Source organism: Anas platyrhynchos, chromosome 8, assembly GCF_047663525.1.
Source record: "Anas platyrhynchos isolate ZD024472 breed Pekin duck chromosome 8, IASCAAS_PekinDuck_T2T, whole genome shotgun sequence".
NCBI lineage: Eukaryota > Metazoa > Chordata > Aves > Anseriformes > Anatidae > Anas > Anas platyrhynchos.
Genome location: NC_092594.1, coordinates 36,723,906 through 36,747,437, shown reverse-complemented (window position 1 = coordinate 36,747,437; position 23,532 = coordinate 36,723,906). Strand labels below are relative to the sequence as shown.

Genomic DNA, 23,532 nt, shown 5'->3' with positions numbered 1-23,532 from the left:
TCAACAGCATCACTAGAAAGAAAAATAACAGAACAAGAGGAAATAACATTTTCAACTTGCCCTCAAAATCTGGCAAAACACTATTTGGGAACTTGTAATGATCTTGGAGGTAGTGGTGGCTCACATTAACCTGAAATGTAAGGAGAAGAAGGTCTGAAGCTAAGGGCCTTGGATAAAAGAAGACATCTGAAAATAAATAAATAAAATGCTGGACCTCCTTTGCAAAGTTAACAGGGTTCAGCAATTAAATCACAGAAACATGGAGGATGTATGGGGTTTCTCTAAACCAAGAACTATGCAGAAGTTCTATATCCAGCAAGGATTCACCCTATTTGGATCAAAAACCTCCTCTGAAATGAAAAGGCAGAACATTTACAAGAAATAACGGCTACAAGTCAGCAATGAATGCTACAGTTGCAGTGCTGGAAAAGCAGAGGTAAAAGGGAGCACTGCCAAAAGGCAAGTGGATTTAGATCCCACAGGGGAAATTAAATCAATACCAAAAGGTTATTCAGACACCTTAAAGAGAAAACAGACAAAACACGGAGACTGCGATGCCATATGGACAGGACAGAAAGGAAAGAAAAATTTTCTCTGTTATGGTAGGAAGACTTACAGTGATTTGTTTTCGTTTTCAATATGGGGAATGATGAAGAGCATGAGGCAGAAGACGGGAGGATGGGATGGAATAAATGACAAGCAAGGAAAAAAACCATCAAGTATACCAAGTGAACTACTTCCAGAGTATGAAGGAAATTGATGAGTAGGTTCACAACACTGAAGTTACATTAATAAGAATGCTAAAAATAAAATATCCACGAGGAGAACAATCAGAGTGCATAGCTTTAACAGCTGTCCCACCTCAAAATGCCTCCTAAGACCTTCTACACTATTAGCACAGACTGAGAACTACGGAAAGTAAATGAAGGAAGGAGGGACTATGATGTGAATTTACCTGAGACAACATTTATGCCTTTTAAGATACCTGAATCTTCTAAATAGAGAAAACAAGAAATGTAATTCACCTATTGTTCAGTGAAGCTCAGTAAATAATTCGTTAAATGTACAAAAACAGTAGAGCTAGTAGACTAAATGGGTAAGGAAAAGACCAATATGAAAATGTTAAATAACAAATAGACATTGTTAAAAGGACAGGTACAGGCCTGGACTGAGATTTCTGGGAATGGTGCTCAAAAATCCAGATAAAATTCAACAACATTAAGTCAATCACATAAATACCACTGTACTGGAACTTAGAGAGAGGACTTCTTCAAGTGATCACAGAAAACAGACTCTGTAAAACTCATTCCACAGCTGCCAAGATGCTTAATACCATTGTTAAGCACAGTTAGGCTGTTTCTAACATGCTTCAAAGGTTGAGGTACAAATTCAGTTTAAGACTCCATAGTCTGATTTTTATTTTCAAAAAATAGAATTAGATGGGGAAGAATAAAGTAGTAAATGCATATCTTGGTTTTCCAGGATTCGTGGCAAAGACAGTTACAGCAAAACATTCAACTTCAGTGACTAAAAAAGGTAGAGAGAAGGAGAGTCATCTGAACAGATCTGCTTGCTGCTGCCAAATCTGCTAAGATTGATGAATTTAGTATTAGTAGCTTTACCTTTTCAGCTGTTGGTCTCAGCTGGCAAGATCATTAGGAACTGCAGAACAGCTAAAAATGATCAAGCCCATTAATAAGAAATTACTTCTGTGCAAAGTATTAACTTAGGTCTATCAGGCACACTGACAGAGGAAGATCCTAATTACATAACTGGGTATGAGGCTAGTTATCAAATCTAATCCTTAACTGGGAATTATAAATAATTAATAACAAGCTGAAATCAGTTTGCTACAATTGGTGTTTTAGAAGCAGAGGTGGTTTAGAAGTACGGGATACATTCAATCTGACATTCACTGAGTTTGTAGTGAAATGCTCCTTGTGACTATCACTCCCCAAAATACAAAAATACCTTCTTGAGGTAACTAACTTGCATACAGCAAACAGATAAGATGGCAAACTCAGTAAAAACATTCTGGAAAAATCTCAGTTGGTTCAAGAACTACCAACTTTCCCTTAAATTAACAGACGCTGAGATGAAAACCCTGCTTCTGTGCCCTCATCACAGTTTCCATGAGAAATACATTTCAAAATCTTTTTCATCCCCACCAATAAGACCTTAAGAGTGACAAACTAACCAATCTCATTAATCATCTCTGCTTCAATGGCACACCACTGCCAGCAAGGAAGAAGAAATCCCACTCTGAATGGGAGCCACAGTTGCTTCAAGGTCAAAAGTGACCACAGCATCCCTCTGCTTTGTCCTGCCCATACTGGGGGAAATAACACTCCAAGGCACAAGATGAGGTGAAAAAACAGACAAACAAACAAAAAGAGCAAGCATGTATGCTGTTTTGGTACAATAGCGTGTAAAAAAAAAAAAAATAAATAAATCAAAGTGACTCATTAAATACTAATTTAGGATTCCTAACTGCAACTTTAATATCCCTAAATATTTTATTGGAAGACAAGCTATGGATAATAATATCCCATTTATCCAGTGTTGGAATTAACAAAGCAGTATCCTGGAATCTCAGTCATGCTGTGGGAAGCTCTCAAATTGCACTACATCCTACTTTTTAGGTCCCTAAATGATTGCAGAGTGATAATCATTGCAATTCCCTGCATAAACAAAACAGGCTGAAGAGCTGCAGAACCTTTCCCATAAAAGACACTACAAAAATTGGAGTTTCTCTCTGAACAGCACTGAATCAACAAATTAGCAAAATTTTCTTTTTAAAGGCAAATATTTAATATGAACAGCAATGCCAGAAATCAACTGCAGCTTTTTAGGGTGAGGACTATGCACCTGTGGTTCTCAACCTAGGCCTGCTCAACTGCCACCCCAATTCCAATGGTAAAGCATAACTTTTGCCTTCCACTGCTGACAGCACTGCCAAAGCAAGCCCTCTAGACCTCACCTAGAAACTTTGAGACAAAACAGATTACATCTCGTTACAGAAGGGAGCTATAGGAGCCTGGCTGGTAAGAGAAGACCATCTAAGTTCCAATCAGTAGCCCTTGGTAAGAACAGGTTTGAGGATTAGAGCTTATTGCCACACAGCACCACTTCCATAACACAAGCAGAAAATGGCAGATATGTTTATCACATAATCCAACTGTGTCCCACAAACATAACCTGACGTGACGATGGCAGCACTACTCACTCTCTGCAGAAGGCTCTTCCTCCTCTTCATCCACGTTAGCTTCCTCTGAAGGCAGTCTTTCACGTGCTCTATAAGGAGGTGGCAATTTCATCGGAGGTGGAGCCCCATACTTTCTCTAATGGATTCAAAATAAAATAATTACATACTTTGCATCCTCCGTGCACAAGAAAAAAAGCCCTAGCTACATGTGTACATACACAGCACTTAATTACAAAGCTAAAATCTGCAGGATATCCTTTCTGTGCAAGAAATCAGAACAAGAAGAGACACTGAACCCAAAGAAAGAAAATGCCATGCATGCACAGTTGCTGGCAAAACACTTGTGTACCATAAACATGAAAGTATGAGCATTAATCAAGGGTTAAAAATAAACATTAAATTATACCCCATTTTTCATTAGAAATGCTTGACAACAAAATATCCCCGTACCGTTTGCAGTCAACAAACTTTTAAATACAAAGCAAGAACTCAATGCAGCTACAAGCATATTCAGACATATTTCACCTCCATTCTGGCTAAAATTTAAAACATAATTTGAATTATAACTTACAATAAAATTCTATTACCTCACATAAATACAGGCAGCTCCGATAATGATGCATATAGCGGCGCATAACAGGCGTAAGGAATAGGCTCAGAATCTAATGAAAACAGCTGCTTGTTCGCCTGAACAAGTGTTTTTATAGCTGAGGGTAACAGGAGAGTGCCTTAGTTTGCTATACGGTTTCACTAAATTACATTCAAGTGTATCCCATGCAACCCCACTACTAATAGCAGGATGCACTTTAGAAAGGGAACACCGAGTACGTTACGCCATTAGGGCAGCCAGAACGCTGTGATGAATTTCTGCTATAGCCAGGAATTACATCTCAGCACCCAAACACCAAACCTACAATCAAATTTTCCATTGTGTACGACGAAAGCTAAACCTGCATATAGGTTTCTAAACTCCCAAGCCTAAACTTGCACAGAATAGTGTAAGTAGCCAGCTGCAATACTGGCTACATAGTGCATTTTTTGAGATCCTAAGACTGGCATTGTCCCATTGGTTTAAAAAAAGCATTACAGAAAAATGCTGCACTGAAGGCAGCATAACATTAATAAATGAAATGATTTCTAGCCAATGGTAGTTAAAGTGTATAGTAAGAGCACTTGGAGACATGACAGCTGTTTCCCCTAAGTACACAATACACCAAACAAGCTGCCTGCTTTTTGTTTGATCCCAGTAGAGGCAGAACTGTACAAAATCCAGAAGGCCCAAGAAATCTCCGAGGACTCCTGTTCTGTGTTACCAGCAGGTAAAGATGGAAAACCTGCAGCCCTGCTTCCAGCTGCCTATGATAAACCAGTATCACTGCAATTTAGCAACAACTCAGAGTCTAAAATCTGACCCTTTGTCTTTGTAAGACCTTAAACGTTTGGTAGAAAATCCGTGTGAAATTTCACAAGACACCCAAGCTTATCCATTAGCTTGCTATGGCTCAGAAAGTCAAGCTTCTCTTGCCCACTGAAAACCCAGGTGTATAAATTGTGCTGTAGCACCCTGTTACACCATGGTTTTGAATTAGCACAGCTCCTTCCAGCACAAAGGCAAAAGCACAGCTTAAAACAGCCAAACAGCAAAATAACTTCAGTATCTGTCGATAAGAAGCTCAATTGTTTTAAGTGTTTAAGTAGAAAAACCTTCAGTATTGAAAAGATAATTCATCACACAGGAACAGGCAGTTTTTTCAGCTCGATATGGTCGCTTTCAAACCCAATTCTTTTGTGCCACTTTGAAGACAGGACTGGAAATATCAGTGATTTCCCATAGGGAAGCAGACTAGTAATCCACTAATAGCAAATCTTTCCAACTCAGAGATGCCCTTACTGCAGCACAGTGTGGCTGCTTTGTGAATTAATGTTCAAAGCTAAAAAGGAGCTATGTATGTAGGCAATGAAAGTCTTCTATATTCCACCCACCAGTTTACAGGACCAGTAGACGAAAAAGGTCTGAAAAAGATTAGGTTCCCTCTTTAACCTCCAAATGCTACAGAAAGCGACACGCTGGAGTCCTAGAGATTAAAGGCAAAGCATGGCAAGTGCATGAGCATTTCTCAGATTAGAAATACAAACAATAAAACCACGAAAAAGGGACTGTAACTGCTTCATTATAAGCGTTATTCACTGGCGTGAAAGCACAACTTCAACACCTTTCTTGATTTTTTGGAATAACTGAGCCTCACAGCATCCATATCTGACAGGATCTGAAACAAGTCCTAAAAACACTTTCAGAGTCCGAGGGCCTTCTCGGTTGTACAGCGAACACTACACGGAGTTGGATCAAACCAAAACTTCACCATATTCATAGCTGACATTTAAACCACACCAAGCAAAAGTTATCATCCACACTAATTCTGTCTCTGCTCCCCCAGTCCAGATACCCTCAAAGTTGTACCTGACCTACACTCGTAAGCATAGTTCCCAGGAACAAGGCATCAAGGAAAATAACTTAGGCCACTAGAGCAACCTGGCTGGGAATGAGAAGATATTCTTTCCCCTTTTTCTAGTGACAAAAATCGTGGTTTATATTAAACATATTTTTTTCCTTTTTAAAAGATTTGCTGTGAGGTTTTTCAAAAGTTCCTGCGCAGTAATTGCTTCACAATTAGCAGGCCAGCTACAGATCACTCGGTCATTTCCTTGTTTTACACAGCAATAGGAAACATAAGAGACCTAGCTGATTTAATTATCCTATAACATGATTTTACTGAATTTCAGGCAGCCTCACATTAAGGATATTATTTGTTACATGTTATTATTTCTCTATTTCCACTGCACAAGGAGAATCAATTTGCCTCCCTATGGAGCAAGACAGGTACTTCCAGAAAAATGCCAACGAAGAGCTGTAATAAGTGCAGGGTTTCAGCACCAGGGGAGACCACAGAACATTAATCAGAAACCTGCCTTGCATTTGGCAGAAATTTGGCAAACGGTACTTGAATCAAAGATATTTCAACAAAGCACTTCAAATTTCACTTCAGTCTTCACTGGGGCTCATCATACAGTTACAACGCTTGTTATTTTGTAAAATTTGGGTGTAGCATTAAATGAAATAAATACCTTTTCGCTCTTGTTTTCTTTGTTTGCATCCTGATCTTTGCTGACTTTGATTCCCTTAGGCTGTACAGCAGAAACCACCTGAAAAACAATGTATGTATTATATACAATTAGCATTACAGTTGCAAAACAAACATCTAAGGTAATGACACCAATAAAGCTCTATCCAGTGCACTTCATTTTGTCCCAGGTAGAAGTACATTGCAGTGCAGTTTTGAGTTACATGCTTTTACTGAAGTTATAAAGATGCTCTGGTTTTTTAGTGCTCACTGGTTGATACCTAGCCCCATCTCTCTATTCAATTAAGCATTACTCTGAAGTCAACAATATGAACGCACACACTTGATATAAACCTCAGTTTGGAGTCAGTTCTTAAAATATCAGTCGTTAATTATTCAGAGCTGATAAATATGTTTGCCCAGGGAGTCAGAAAATAGAGACCAGTGTCCATGCACATAGACACATTATAAAAGAAAACATTTAGCCACTCCTTAATATTCCTCCCTGCAGTTCTTTATTCTTACAAGGGGAAACATTTAGGGTAGTTTGATTACAGCTGGTGGCAGGCACATAGATTACAAGTAATAGCTCATATGATATCAAAAGTATATAGAAGTCTTGTATTTATTTTTTTTGTATATACTTCAAGGCGTATAGAATTGTGTGGCTTTTCTTAGACAGGCTTTAAGAGGTTTCTTGCCTTAGCCTTGAAGATGAGGAGACACCGACATCTCTTGAAATTTAACTTGCTCTGAAAGAACTGCTTGAGGTTTCTCTGATGATACATTTTACATGGAGCTGCTAGAGGGAATCTGGCTACTTTTCACCACGCTTTTGTTCATTTGGATAACAGACTATATTTTTAGATGATGAAATACAAACAAATGAAAGCACACAGCCAGAATCAATTGCACAGATGGGAGAACCGAATTAACACCTAGTCAACAAATTTATCTCTACCCAACTTACATCAGAAGAACATGGTTTTGAATCGGGCCAGATAAGTAATCATATGGTCTATAAGCAGAAACTCTGACAGAAGGGATAGACATAAAAATTGACAGATCTTGCAAAAAGAAATTTATCCAAGTTTGAAAGAAGATGCATAATACACATTTATTAATTTTTGGAATAAAAAATAGGAATAAACTCACTTTTGGTAAGTTAGACAAACTCTGAACTACGAACACAACAGGATTTCCCGCATTCTTGATAGCTTCTACTGCTTCCTCGTGTGTGGCATTCTGTAGGTCTATCCCAGAAACCTAAAAAATATTGTTTATTTTCATTAGGTAGCTTGTCTTTTGCACTGAGCCTTTACAAGGGACCACAAACATTCACAGGTTAGTGTATATGAGGAAGGTACCAAAATCAGTCAACAGAAATTATTTTTGAAAGTTTTTTCCATGATACTTCAAGGAAAAGCATACTGCTTAGAATTTATTCATAATAAAGATGGCCATATGTTTCACAAAGTAATTCTAGACAAAAACATAATGAGTAAGACTCTCGCAGAATGCTGGGTATAGTACAGCTCTTTCAGATTCTACTTGTTTGTGAACTAAATCCGTTTTGAAACAATTTTTCAAAACATCACATACAACCCTGAAGCACATACAAAAAATGGCATTCCCGACTGTCATCTCTGCCTGTGTTGATTTTCACTTATTTTTCTCCAAATAAATACGTCTGAATCTGAGCTCCCCAAGGCAATAATGCCATTCACTCCTAAGTCACTTCCCATACTCAGGATTTTCCCATAAACTGTGGTTAACCAGACTGTTAACTACCCCAAATTATCAGACAAAATAACAGCCCAAATTTCAGTATGCACTTCTATATTTGTAATTTAGGCCAACAAGTCAGGGCATAAATTATTACTTATTATTCATTTATATAAAAAGGTTTTTTCCCCCTTCTCATTTCCCCATCAGATAGCTATCTTTTCTTAAATATACAGAAGAATGTTAAAAGATCTCCACAGCTTGATGTTTTAAAAAGAAAAGATGACACTAGGGATATAGATTTTTCTGGTTTTCAAAATGCATTGTCATCAATACTTCACATAAATGGTGGCAGTATTTTGTTCTTCCCTCCATTCTCCCAAAGCCGAGACAAACTTTATTTCTTAAATTGAAAAGGTAGGTCTATCTGCATTTACCTCAAGTATTTTATCTCCAGTTTTTAAAGCCCTCGTTCTTCCTGCTGGGCTGTCTTCCAAAACTTGTTTGATAAAGATCCCTTTAAGTTCCTCTCCATTTTTCAGGCGCTTTATGACGGTTTGTCCACCAACAATACTGATTCCAAGAGACACGTGTGGGTCTCTGAAGATCTCAACACTGAAAAAATATGCACAGAAGTCTAACAGCTTGAAACAGTTTCTTAAGCTACTAAATGCAAAGCGTTAAATAAATGTAAGCTTTTGGTCTTTCAATTCTGTTTAATAGAGCAAAGGGATGAAGCCAGAAGTCTAAGAATGCTCTCAGCAGAGGTGGCTTTTTACCCTCAAGTAGTCTTCACCCCACAAAAAGAAAAAAAAACTGTTGCCAGTCCATGCCCACTGTGCTTCCAATAGGCTTTCAGTTTAAAGAAAGTCAGGGTAAAACAGCCACGTCTTCAAATGAACAAACTCAGCCTCCTTCAGTTTAAGGAAATTGACTGGAAACGGCAAAAACTGCAAGTGATATGCTAAACAAATGATAAAATAAACAAACAAAGTTTCATGCAACTTTCTGAACACTGGCTTCTATTATTTGCATATTCATCAGCTAAAGCAGAATTTGTTTAATACTGTACTTAGGACCATAAAGTCAATTTACCTAAAAATGTTACCAATACAATGAGAACATGGTGAGAGCTGGATGACAATTCAGATTATGCCTCAAAGTTTAGCAGAGAGCCCATGGAAAAGGAAACAGCAGCATTGTGCACATGTTCACACCTAGTAGGTACTGAATGAACATGAATTTGCAGAACATCCACAATATAAACCCACCAAGCTTTCCCAAGTCAGATCTATAAATAGAAGGTATAATTCTGTTGAACATCTGTTATCTATGAAAGCCCAAGGTACACAAGTACCCTGAGTTACTGAGAGAAGAGGGAAGAGAAAGAAAAAAACATAAGAAATAATCAGGCTCAGAAATAAAGACATAAGGTAAATGGGGAAAAATAATGTAAACATATCAACATACGTCCGTGGTGGTCCCCAGTGGCTGAAGTTTGGAGTTTCTTCTCCTTCTCCTTCTTCTCTCTCAGGCAGTTCACTAATTGGGGGCAGAGGGAAGAGGGAATAATAAAAAAAAAAAAAAAAAAAAAGCATCAACTATGCCAGGTCACAATTCCTTGCATATTTTGTATCTGGCAGTGTGACAGCAACGCCTTTTCAGAGTGTCCAGTTTAAATCAAATGTGCACAGTCAACAGACTAGACAGGAATTTTTGTATTTAGGTTTAAATGTACTTCAGGAATGCACCAGAAATAAACATGATGGGCAGGCCAAATTTATTAGCTGTTCTGCGATATATACATTTCCACTGCTGTACCTTATTCTGAATGGCTATTTAGGCAGTTAACATTTACTTTCTGATTAATATGCTGTGATACTTACAGAAGGATATAAACATGATAAAGCCAGTCTAGCTTACCAGAAATCTTAGTGTGATGCAACTGAGAGAACAGATCCTGGGCGTTCCATTAAGCACCCCAGAACAGGGTATAATTAAACTTTTATACTACATATGACTCATCTCTTCGTGGCAGAGGAATGGGAATATCAAATTGCATGTCCTCACAGAAAGGTTGAAACAATCCATGCTTGCACTTATTTTTGGTAGACCTGAGTGTTGTCCTGTAGACCAACTCACCCAAAACTAGTGGGGGAAGCAGGGGACAATTTAAAGGTGTGGCAACTGGCTGTGACCAGTGCCAGCTCAAGGTTTCCCAGCAGCACTGGCAAGATTAAACCTTTCCAGCACAGGCCTGATGGTCATAGCTGAACTGCTCTTCCCTAAAGAAGAGAGGAAAAGAAAAAGCAAGAAGATGGAGATATGGCAAGGAACTAAAGGGAAACTCTTTAAGAAGTAAAGACCAATGCTGCTAGTGCAAGCTACATCCCTTTTCTCCAAGTCACATCTGTTCTGGATTCTTCTCTCTGTGGGTTAGGTGGCCCAGTACTCAGGAAGAAACACGGGAAGTAAGAATTCAGCAAGGTTGTAAGTCACAGAACTGGCCCCTACCAAAGTACACGTCAGAGCAGCACAAAGATTTCAACAATTAGTCAATTAAGCAAAGAAGGAAAAAAGTTATGAGTATTAAGTGAAAATCATCTGAAAACAGAAGTGTTTCTCCATACCTGTATGATGCTCTTCTAGGTTGAGCTAATGTGGTAACTCTCCCAGATTGCTGGTTGCTGGAAAAAATGAAATCCTCCCCTTTTAGTTCTTCCTTTTCAATATCTTCTAGGTCAACGGCAAGCTCAGTTACTTTAGAGTCGACCCAAAGCTTCGTACCTGAAGAAGTAAAGGTGTAGATGTAAACTTTTGCTTCCTCTGTCTCTGCATCTTCTTGTCACCTTCAGAAATAAACTCCTTAGCTCACCATGTTCCAAATGTGGATGGTGCGTGATGATCAAGAGACTCAGTGATACAGAACACAACACAAAACATTTATTTTGAAGAAAGTTTTAACCACACTAAACTCTTTTTTATAGCAGCTGGCTTCTGATGTGCCTTCTGTAAGGCAATAACAGGAAATGCCAGATCTTTGTGGAACTGAGACATGCTTAGGTACAACTTATGTGACAGATGTTTCTTACAAAAACACGATTAGGAATAGTGAACCCATCCTTCATGCAGGGAGAGCACTGCAAAGCCCTGCTCCAGCACAGATGACTGATGTCAATTTGGTGCCATAAATATCAACATTAATTAAACCACCAGAGCTCCTTGCCAGAGTCATTAGTCTGCCATTGTGGTTAACACAGCTCCTGCTGTATATGATGCAGGTGACAAAGGAAGGAAAGTACCTCCTTTCACCCAGTGAGTGCTTTCTCAGGCAGGCTGATAAATTAGATTGCTGTCGACACACCAAATCCTAACCACTGATTGGGGGGTGTGAGGGAGAAAAGAAAATTAATTTGGCCTTGAAGAGGTACCTCAAATCATACATACTGATGTAATGAAACAGCAGCAATCCAGAATAAATCTGAAGAAAATGCTTGCTGAAATTTTCACCCCAAAAAATCACTTAATTCATTTCAGTGCATCCATTACCACTCAGATTTCCTGAGTTCCTCACAGCTGCTCTGTGGCAGTCTGGAGAAGGTAACAGTTTGGCCAGCAAGAGTCTGGAGAACCCATGTAAACCCGATAGGGGAAAATCCTCATATGTAGGGTTGTCCACCTCACTCATTTGAGACACAGTATGGAGACTGGAAAGGCATATTTTAATGTCCATTCCAACGCACATGAAGCCATCAGAAAAAAATAGATCAGACTCACAGTTTGTTGGGCTGTTGGGAAACTAAAAAGGTTGCTACAGCTTCTCATACTGCAAACAGGCCCACGACCTGCTCCCGAAAAATCTCCCCCAAAGAGAAGGCTCCATTCAACTACAAACTATATTCAGAGCTGTTGCTGAGTACAAGGTCTCCAGCCATCTGACAAGGAGAAACTTTGCTCCTGAGTACAGATTACAAAACCAAGATGCAATCACGCGCCTTAGAGTTCATCTGCATGTGCTGGTTGTGGCAAAGTTACCTCTGAAGCCTGCCACATCTATCATTATTATTATTGTTAGGTGTGAAGATCCATAGAATCAGCAGTCAACAGTAACTGAGACAAATTCCTGACAGAAATTACATGCGTAAACAAAATAGCTCAAGCCTGGAGTCCTCCTGGGGATGTAGCTAGACAGAGGAAAGTGATTCTTTGCAGACAGGACAAAGCTGCAGCCACTTTCAATATTACTTGTGACAACTGTAGGTAAACATTTGAAGAAGCAGCAAGAAAACGAAGCTGCAGCCTATTAAAAGCCAGACTGCCTTGAGCCTGCAGAGCTCTTCATTTGAATATTTTATCATTTGAAAGACTAAAAACAAGTTTGTGCTTTGGTATAAAAGTTAAATTTCTAAACACAAAATTACAACAAATAAAAAAACTTTTTACGAACCTAAATCCATCTGTTTTTCTGTTCCTGACTGGGTAGCTTCAGTATCCAATCTGCCTTTTTGATAGCTGCTGTGTGCTGTAGTTCCAGAAGACAGCGAACTTACGCTAGCATTTTCTTCGTACTTCACAGAGGAGAAAAAAGTAATTAAAGTTAGAAAGCAATAGCAGCAACTTATATGGAGATATTTAACGTGAGCATTGATTTTACAGCAAACGTTCACATTTCCTCAACTACATTCATATTTCCTTATTCAGATATCTACGAAATACTAACCATTCATCTAGACACTATATTAAGGAAAGGTGTGAAAAACATATTACACTATTGCAATATAAGTAATTGCTTCTTTCTACCTGCCTGTAATCCAGGCAGGAAGTTGTTTACTTCTTGTTTGTTTGTTGTTTTTAGTGACAAATGTATAGACCGAACACTGTGCACTGTGGTATAAAACTGCCAGTAGAAGCTACAAAGTTAGCCTGTTTATGTACATAGCACACAAGAAGACAGTCAGAAATGCTCTGTTGCTGTGATATTAAATCCTTTTCCACTTTAGTTTTTTTCCTATAACAGCATAGAGCTTAGAAGCTGGTGCACGGAAGACTGAGGTTATCACTTTTTTCATTAGCGAGTGAATGAACGACAACTCGGAAAAGATATTCTCAAGAATACTTGAAGTAGTCTTATGAGTTTTGCAATTTATCCAAAACTTTGACTCCTTCTACTCCTTTATCTACCAGAAGTAGATATAAAAGGTATCTTTTTACCATTGCTTCTGCCATATCATTTTTCACTCAACTCCATTACTATCTAGCTCAAAGAACTGATTGGGTCTACAACTAATGAGGAAAAGATGGAGTTCCTTTCACTGACATCGCTGCTGAAGAGCCTGGCCTACTAAAACCATAACCTGACTCCAGCTGTTACTGAAATGCATCAAATTAGCAGAGCTTACAGAAAAGAAGTGAGCCCAGGTGTCAGAGATGGGAAAGAAGACCCAAGTAGGATGCCTGCAAATAGGCTAACCAGAGTGTGTGCCTCATTCAAGCAGGTCAGTGTACAGACACAATGTACAGACACTGAGGAACACAACAGAAGCTTCCATGGTACACAAAATGATAGATGGCGTCTACTAGAGGTACCCAGATCTCATCTAGTAATTAAAACACAAGACGGACTCCTTACAGAGTTCAGATCTGGAATTTTCCTTGAGGTGTACAGGCCTCGCAGTCAGGGCACAGCACCGAGCCCCGCACAGCACTACTCACCATTTGCTCCTTACTGAATGGGTATTCCAGGGACTGCTCTGGACTTAAGTTAACACTAGATCTGAAGTCTTGTGGTTTATCTGTCTCAAGTTTCTCAGCCCATTGTTCTGTATTGAGGTTCTTCCCTGAGCCTGCTTCCTGCTGATGCGATGCATTGTATTTCAGGAAGTCTAAATGATCTTCATACACATCATCTACCAACATCTCCCGTTCCTCATCCACGTCCTCTGTTCTGGGTTTCCAAAATTCACGCATCTCCCAGGACTCCTTCTCGTACTCATTGTCATTTTTAGAAAGCTGGAATGACCTTCCCAAGTCCAAAATCGGTTCATCAACAGCTTCTTCTTTAAAAGGTGTTTCATCTCTGAAGCCCTGCATAAAACATTACAGGAATATAGATTTTTACATTACGTTTCTTGCTAACTCTTTTAAAGCTGTTTTATGTTAGAACCGTATGAAAATTACATCCTGATTTTTAAAGTGAAAATTTTCCACCTTATGCATTTTTTCTCAAAGAAAATGCACTCTCTGACTTATGATTTTAATAGCAAAAGTAGGCATTGCAATTTCCTTTAAATATAACGAAATGTAAGTTGGACAGCTCAGATATTGCTGCAGCAATATCAATCAGCCAACCAATCTAGACTCAAGTTAGGGAATGAGGATTATTAAATTTTACTAAAAACTCCAGGAAAAAGCACACAAATCCAGCTAAAGTGTCTTTGTGGCTCGAATTATTGTCATCGCTCTGTGGACGCACACATATTTCTTACAAAACCACCGCAGCAGTTAAATACAAGAAGAGCCTGATAGTTAGCTGATGAGGACAGATGACCATATACTCAAAGAAAAAAAAAAAAAAGACACTCTAATAAGTAATTTGCTGTTTAAAACAGTAGAGAACTGTTTTCTGAGTTCAAACCATAGAGCAAGGTGCAACAAAACCAAAACCAAAACCAAAGCCTCAGACACTGCCAAAAAGTGCTCATAATTCAAGTGAGAGTCAGGAAAGAAAGGAAGAAACAGACAAGAGCATAACAAACCAACACAGTAATGCTAGCTGGCACAATTGCACCACATTAGTAGTCTAAAAATTACTCCGTATTCATAGGCATTAAGTGTTCCTTTTTGCCCTGTGTACCTTGATCTCACTAAATACCCGATCTGAAGAGATTCTGATTCTCTTCAACATTACTTCTTTTTCTTTTACTTCCACAGCATCGTTCCCCGAACACTGTGGTCTTGCAAGAGGCACCAACTTCCAACATAATATAAAACAGTTGACTTTGCTCAGAAACGAGACAGAGATTTGTATTGCCATCTCCTGATCCAGCACGCAGCTACAGAATCACAGAATTTCTAGGTTGGAAGAGACCTCAAGATCGAGTCCAACCTCTGACCCAACACTAACAGTCCTCCACTAAACCATATCCCTAAGCTCTGCATCTATGTATAACCACACACTGAAGCACCAGGCTCCACCAACCGAACAGGGAATCTTGCTAGCATAATTGTAAAGTCTTCTGTTGGAGTGTGTAAAATGTTTAAGATTTTTGTTTTGAGTCAGCTTCATTGGCACTATGCTAGAACATCAGAGCACAAGCCATCATGGCACACCACTCTCGGCTCTCATACGAGCAGATAAGATAATAAATGGATGGCATTGTTATAACATCTCCATGCTACCATCGATCTTGTCATACATAAAGTAAAACCAAACACTAGCAAATACCCCCACTTGTATTCTGTACAAGCTATAATCAACAGGACTGAGATGCAATACTCTATGTAAGGATGCTTAATAACATTAGCTTGATTTGGGAAGTAGGGGAACAATCTGAGCTGGCCCAGGACTAATTGCTCTGCCAGGAACCCTTCCTATGCACCTTGTAAACAATAAATGCCATTTTGCCTCATGAATATCAGTAACTTGTCCAAGATAATTTCTACATAGTACACCTACATCTACCCCATAATAGTGCTACTTTTGATTGTTCTAATACATAATTTCAGCATTAAAGATAGGTTTGTGTCCACAGAGAGGTAGACAGGTTTAACAATATGAAAACCTAGAATTTCTAGAAGTCTAAAAAGAATGCATAAAAGGAATGCATTTAACATTGTAAATTAATTCACGTTTGTGGAGCATTTGAAAACAAACAACAAAATCTCTCTCACTCTCTACAAGTCAGTACTGCAATACAATTGCCTATGACTGTGGGATCTGAGTTTCTCTTGCTGTATTTAGTGCTTCATCCTCCTGCAATCAAGTTATTTCTCAGAAAAAAAAAAATCTGAAAAAGAGACTAAAGAAATTACTCAAGACCACACAGGAAGTCTATGAAGGAGAGATTTCCAGCTTGCCTTGTACAGCAGACTAATTCTTTGTTTTGCTTCATAATCATACAAAATGTTCCATCCCGTACCTTACGTTCCCAACAAAGCGGAACCAACTACTTATGACTACCAGTAATATACCATTCCTCTTTCATATCCAAGGTATCCCAAGGTATTTTAATCAGAGAGTAAATTTGATAGGGCAGTCCAGGAACTGCACTGGTAAGTACAACACATATGCCTGGTGTTCACAGTACAGTTAGGATACAGTTAGCTCTTAGAATCTATAGGGATACTAACCCAAAGCATATCCAATACTGAAATCTATGATCTTATCTGAAGGGCACGCTGTCTTCTGACTTTAAAACATTATTTCCTGTCCTATAAACTTCAGCTGAACCAAAAGAATAACCAGATACCTGTGGTGCTTCAAGTATTATTGAGAAATTATCTGTTGGCTCTGGAGATCCAGGGCTGGGTTTAATGCTTCTGGTATCGACACCGTGCATGTTCTGTTCCTCTTTGTTTTCTCCCTAAGAAAGGTGATCAAAATGGTAAGTCAGAAAAACAAAACAAAGAACTAAAAGCTCACATTTTTCAAACAAAAGGGAAGAAGGAAAAACAGCTATTAGGAAAGAGGGCGAAAAAAAATTACTGAATGATAAAAAGGAAAGTCACCACTGGAGAAGACAGAATAAAAGCTGTTCTTTTCAAGATATTAGTACATATACTGCTAAAAAATGCAGAGGAAAGACAGATAAAAACAATGACATAGCACTATTTTTTTTTTTTTTAAAGAAAAGGAAAGAATTTATTTAACAGCCATCCTACATTCTTATTTCCCCCCTCTGCTACCAGTTTGAGCTGCAAGCGCTTTCTATTGGATTGTGCTTTACTTTAATTAATTTTACCTGCTTGCCCTTGATCAACAACACTGCAGTGTTCACAAGTAAACTATTGCCTATTCCAAAGCCCTGATTCCAGAAAAAAAGGAAATTCTACTTGAATTTACAGTCTGGACTTCAAACAAATTAAATTTCTTTGATGCAACTGGAGCTCAAGCAAGGACTTAGCAGTGTCTCAGAGTGAAATGGACTTCAGCACATATTTAATTAATTTGTCAAATTGCTTGAACCACATTACACCTACACATAAGGCCAGTTCACACCCAAGTTTGCCCTTCTGTTTCCATTTGGATGGTCTTTCAGACAGAGTTTGAAAACACCAGTTTTCTCATCAGGCCTTTAGGCCTTAGAGCTGCCCATTTGCCAGCTACCCAACACATATCCGAGGTGCACACACGGCAAATTAGCAGCTTTCCACATGCATATGGATTTCTCCCCCAAAATACAGCAACCTGATCTACATGTCACAGAATGAGACAGAAAAAAAAATGCAGTCCTTACCACCAAAGGTTTGCAGATTCCAAGAGAAACTCTTCCTGGAGGTACAGATTTCAATACTTCCACTGCCTCCGCCAAAGTTGCGCTGTCCAAATATTTCTCATTGACAAAGACCAAGCGGTCCCCTGGTAAAAGCTCGCCACCACGTTCAGCTACTCCACCTGCCACCAAAGAGCTGATCACAATGGCTGTTCTTGTTGGATCTAAGGGATCCTGAAAAAAAAAATCCCCAGAAAGGCAATGGTTATTCTGAATAGATAAAAAGCAGTTAATCATGTTCCTCATCTTATTCTACTCAACAGAAGTTTGCTAAGACATTAAAAAGGATTGTCCACTAATAGTCATGGTTTGCAGATTGCAAAAAGAAAGGTTTGCAGTAGGGAGATATTCTGTCACTTGCCTAATCCATTAAGAAATTTTTAATTCTAAAGCTGACTGATGCCCTGCCTGCCCTCCTCTAACATACGGCGAAACAGCCAGGCCAACCTGCAAATAGAAAAACAACACTGGCACTCTTCCACAGCCCTCCATCCAGCCTGCTATGTGCTAGCGTTACATAAAATAACCATTCTGCTTGCTATTCGACAGCTTCATAGCAGCAAAAATGGTTTTAAAAATCACTACAAGATTAGAAACTTTATTTAAAATATTAATTTACTAAATTTAAGAATTAAAACTACAACATACAAGAATCAGCACTATACATTCACTGAACTACTGCAGTATTGGTGCTTTGTGAAATCTGCAGGACAACTTACAGAAATTTTCTCTACTCATGAAGCTTCCTTAAGAAAGAAGAGAGGATCAGCACCAGAAAAGCAACTAAGCTCATTACTGAGGACACAAAGCACTGCAGTGATGAAGACAGAGAAATATGAAGTAGACAACATCATATACATTGGAGAGACCAAACTGTTGAAAAGACAGTCACTTCATCACATTTTTTTTCCAGTATTCACCTTCGCATTGTTAATTCTATCATAATTGTGTCATTTCTATCACACATTCAGCTGTTTAAAAATTCATCCTCCATCCAATGAAACAATCAAAAATTATTACAATATGGCAGAAAGACACTCAGAAGTCTTTTTTTTTTTTTTTTTTTTAAGATCAGAAATCCTCTTTCTCCTCCCCCTGAGTGCTCACAAAGTTCAGAAACGTTCCTTGTATGCACTGTGTCTTCAAAAATATAACCACGTACTATTATTCCCTCAGGACCTGCATAGTATTCAGGGCATGGGAGGGACCAAACACTGCAGAATCCCAATCAGAAAGACCACCATGAATTCACACCTCAGTGTTAATTTGAAAACAGGAATGCTTTTTTTCACTCCTTATTTTTATACAACCATACACCGCTTTCCAAGAGAACTTTTTTTTTTAAGGTATGTACAAACATATGAGGCAATGAACATAATATCTGCAAAGTGGCTGAAATCAGAGGAGTGAAGTTAGAGTTCAGCAGGAAGAGCCACGCTGAGGCTGAATTCAAGTAATACGTGCTAGTAATACTTCTCTGCTGTTCTACTGCTTAACCCCATCATTTTATAAACTTCACAAACACTGGGTGTCAGCATCGTAGGGAAGAGGCTTCCTTACCAGCATCATACCCCGAAAACCAAGCCTAGGAACTTCCCTCTGCTGTTCTGCCCACTGAACGAGTGCCAGTTTGCTCGGCTGTCCGACAGGTTGTACCTTGTACAACGCAGGGTGGAAAGGATTTCATGTGTTTCAAACGCCAAGCTATTCACATTGTGTACACTTCGGGAATTACCAGAAGGCAAAAAATAAACCCCAACAAATGCACAAAGTCTGGAAATGTACAAAAGGGTTCCAAGAAGTAAAAACAATATGAAAGTTTGCTTTAAAAGCTCTGCATTTTGAAAATGTAAAGTTACTGCTGCCCTTTGTGTCCAGAGGCAGCTTTGCCTGGCCTTACCAAGAAACCCATGTGCCCAACCACCCTGAAGACGGCTGAGCACAGAAGAAATGCTCCATTTGACACAGACTCTTGAGAGGTTTTCCATTTTTGTTTTTGCTCCAATGCATAAATAACCCTTTGGACTTCTTTGCAAAACCAGGATCACGTTAGGACAGCCGTTTTGAAGCGAGGAGGGCACTGCTTGCACTAGGAAGGCTTTGCTGATAGAGCCAAACCAGCAAGTTTCCTTATCATTGGCTCATCTTGCCATGGCAAGCAAGGTTCATGCTGGCTCCCTAAATGGGTGAACGCTCTCTCAGCAAAGCTGCACCTTTGCTGACACAACAGCTTTCCTCCTATGACTTTCGCTGCCTTGGCTATATTGATTAAAAAAACCTGAACAAAACAAAACCAGCACTCATCCTTACTGATGCAGATAAGCTGACAAAGGTTTGCAAGCGAATGGCTGGCCCGGTAATTATGGCACTGGCTGAGAACGTAGAGAACCAGGCTCAAATCCCTGCTCTACCTGATCCAAAGCTTCTCTCCTTTTGGTTCCAGATAGAATCGCTGAAGTAGGACATGGGAATCCCACCATTAGCTTCTCCTATACAGATATTTAAGGCCAGTGGCTGAGCCACCCCTTTTCTGATGACAAACAGTCCTGTTTCCATGCAAGTTTTCACCAAAATCAAAATATTTTGGCATCAATAAATCAGCTTGTGTTGGTAAGATTTCGTCTAGCTGTAAAAGTAGCCAACTGTAGTCCTGATGTTAACAGGGAGAACAGTAAGAGTTCCTGCAAGCACACGCAGCTGCACAGTAAAGGGCTGAGAGCAGCAGGGTGAGCAGCACCACCATGCAACATCTCATGCAGAGCCTAAGTCAGGTGTCAGAACTGCTTCAAAAAAAAGCAGCAAAAGAAATCTGCTCAAGAAAGGGAACTGTATCAAAATCCATTGATCAGGCAAATACAAAACAAAGGTTATAATTTCACTGCTGGTTTCAAGCAGAGGGAGCTATTGTACAGGAAGAGAAGAGCGATGCAGGCTGCATGGTGACGGGGTTAAGCCTCTAATGCGGGCAGTGCTGTAACAGCCCCACATGTTCGTTACCAGCTCCATGAATCACAACGCGACCGCCGGGAGGGATGCAACAAAAGCCCCATGTGAAGACAGAGACCTACCGAATTTCAAGGTGTAATCACCGACACGTATCTCTGTAACTTAACGAGAGGGTGACTGCCACTGTGGGTCGCACCGTGCTTTTCTTACCAAAACAAAAGCAGCAATGGTTTTTGGGAACCTTGCCTTACAGTTTAAACTCGAACGCACCCTAAGGAACACCACCTGCTAAAACAAGACAGCAGCCGTTAAATTCGCATTCACGTCTTGTAAACAGTGAGTACAACTGGACAAGCAGTGCTAGCAGCCAGCTGAAAACCAGATTCTCACTTTCTGTACAAAGTGCAAGAGACAACTTCCCCCTGGAGTGCCCTGACGGGCTTTGGGGCCACCTCCACAGTAAGAGACCCGCCAGAGCCATTCGAGGTCACTGAACAACGCTGACTGGGACTGCACGCGCCTACCCTGAGGCTCCTAATTTATTTCACTTGCCTTCTGTTAAGCCAGATAATCATGATTTTTAGTCACTAGCTGTCGAGGTCTGTGTTTCAGTCTGCTTTACAGCAGAGAGTCCATTTACTTGGATGCAGTTTCCAGGCTGGGAAGAAACCCTGTCCCCAAGCCCAGCGCTGAGATGTTGCAGTAAGGGCACTCTGCTGGGATACAGCGGGGACTCCAGGTGGATAGCTGAAGCAGTTATCTTCCCACAAAAGCCTGTGTTACAGCAAGGAGGGAGTGTTAAGAGTGTTAAGAGTGTCCTCTTAAAATTGGCCTGAAATGGGGCTGGTACCTTTATCAAGGAACTTGTAACCTCAGCATACTGCACAAAGGAACCCTTCGTGAACAACGAGGAGAGGAAATCGCACTGGAAAGTAAGGCTGTCCAAAAAACTCCTCACTCACAAGGCACTGATACAAATTCGAAAGAAAGAAAGAAAAAAAAAGGATTACAGATAGAAAAACCTGCAACTTGTATGAATAATGAAAGCTGACCACTGCTGTGCAGCAGCAGCAGCCCGGGATGCCGGCCTCCAGGTTACCCTTGGAGAAGGCAGCACGTTGTGGCTGTTGTCTTTCCCTTTGTGCTCGAGCCAGCCACGGAGTATATGAACTTGTTCAAAATAGTCACAATTTATTCACACTTAGCACACCGTATATTTAACTGCACTCAACCGGAGTTTTTTTTTCCCTTCCCCCCTACCGCTCCTCATCAAAATCCACCAATGTTTCCTGGAGGCCAGGTGTCAAATTTTTCTCCTCCTTTTCAGAGCCTCATTTGTTCTGGCTTCATTTAGCAGCGCAAAGAGTCAGGCAGGGGCCACTGCAGTTGCTGCCTCTGGGATCCCCGTGTTTGGAGCGGTACGAAGTCTCTTAAAAACCTGAGATGTGCTAAAACGTTAGGAGTCCCAGGGGCACGGAGTTAACAGAGTCCTACGTGCACTGCTGCCGGTGCGTAACCCTGCTGCGGCTCCAAGTCCGGGTCCCACCGGTGACGCTCGCCGCCAGCACCCAGCATCCACGCTCCGTGAGCTGTCCTTAGGACACAAGTCTGGAAATACAACCAGCATGGATTACCTCTGTCACACCAGAAAATTAAGATGATTTCAGTCTCTGACAGCAGAGGTTTCTGCAGCAGCCCCCAGAGGGCACTGCAGGCCGGCCCAGCTCAGGGCGCCCACCCCAAGCACCCAGCCAGGAGCAGGGCGCCGGGGGCTGGCGGTGCCGCGACTCGGCTGGATGTAAGCAGCTACCACATTTTCTGGGGTTTTGTTTGTGTTTTTCTTCTTTAAAGGCTCATATGAAAATGTAAGACAAAGCCGCGGGTGACTGACATTTACTGCACAAAGTCACTCTCACTCACTCGCAGGCTATATTAGTTTTGGCACCGTGCAAGATCTAAATTCAGCTCGCCTGACTTCCTAGAATATTTTAGCTTTCTTCAAGCAACAAACTGCCTGCTGCCACACAAACACTCCTCTGAAAACACACATCAAAAATAGCATGGCAAAGAATCCCAAAAGAAACAGTTTGAAACTTTTTTTCCCTGTACCAATTTTGATTTATCTGAACAATTTTACAAGTGCCAATTTGTATACTGCAGGTTTCGGCGAGAGAGCCAAAACAAACACATGTTAGAGCTCAGAGGTCAGAGCAACCCAGCTTCATTACATTTTGCATGGGACCACTTCCAGGTCTAACATACATATACATATTTAAAACTCTCCAGTCTGCACTCGAGTACGAGAGCAGACTGGAAGACTCCGCGCACAGCACTGCAGCAAGCTGCGCGAGGAGCGCACAGACAGCAACAGCTACAAGGGCCAGACGAGTGCCTGCGATGTTCATCTTTCTGTCAGGTAGAAGGAAGTGCATGAAACCATTTACCTGTACACTCAGGGTAATGAAACTACTCCCAGTAGTCATCCCGGCCCTCATTTTGCCAAGTGCCACTCGCTGCACTGCAGGACCCCCTCCACAAATGCACCGGCAGCCAGCTGGGTGCAGGAGTCCAGAACCAACCTGCACCTTTCTCCAAGCCCTTAACTACTTCCATACTTGAACAGAGAAGAGGTGGAACCAGGTCTGAGTGAGCCCCAATCCCCTCCTTAACGTGGCCTCAATTTAGGCTTGAGACCCACAGTTCAAACCTTCTGCTCATTCACTTCTGCAGATTTACAGGAGTTGGTCTTCAGAACTGCCAAAGGTACTCAAAGCCTAAAAAACCCCAAACCATCCCCGAGTAAGTTCTCAGTTATTTTTTGTTACACCCACTGTGCTTCACACTGCAGCCAACCACCAGGGAATTCAAGATACCATGGGCAAGCACGCTGAAACACCAAGTGTTTGAGACTTGTTTCTGCTGCTTCCACTCACATGAGACTGAAGCGAGCAGGACTGCAGAAGGCTGAACTTTGTTGTGATGTAAGGCAAAGCACTGGAAATAAAACGTAAGTGTTTATCGATCGGCAGAGAAGGAATAAGGCAAA

General features: G+C 40.4%; 1 protein-coding gene across 9 annotated transcripts in view; it reads right to left on the bottom strand.

The window, feature by feature from the left end:
• The window catches only part of PATJ (PATJ crumbs cell polarity complex component), a 145,917-nt gene that overhangs the window by 78,701 nt on the left and 43,684 nt on the right, over positions 1–23,532 (bottom strand). For all 9 annotated transcript variants that reach the window (XM_038183227.2, XM_038183228.2, XM_027462630.3 and 6 more), the window contains 10 exons: positions 17,505–17,714; positions 16,518–16,631; positions 13,762–14,133; positions 12,497–12,617; positions 10,680–10,836; positions 9,520–9,591; positions 8,487–8,664; positions 7,480–7,590; positions 6,329–6,406; positions 3,227–3,341 (listed from right to left, as the gene is read on the bottom strand). In XM_038183227.2, the coding sequence (XP_038039155.2) occupies positions 3,227–3,341; positions 6,329–6,406; positions 7,480–7,590; positions 8,487–8,664; positions 9,520–9,591; positions 10,680–10,836; positions 12,497–12,617; positions 13,762–14,133; positions 16,518–16,631; positions 17,505–17,714 (1,528 nt within the window). The remainder of the gene's footprint in view (positions 1–3,226; positions 3,342–6,328; positions 6,407–7,479; positions 7,591–8,486; positions 8,665–9,519; positions 9,592–10,679; positions 10,837–12,496; positions 12,618–13,761; positions 14,134–16,517; positions 16,632–17,504; positions 17,715–23,532) is intronic.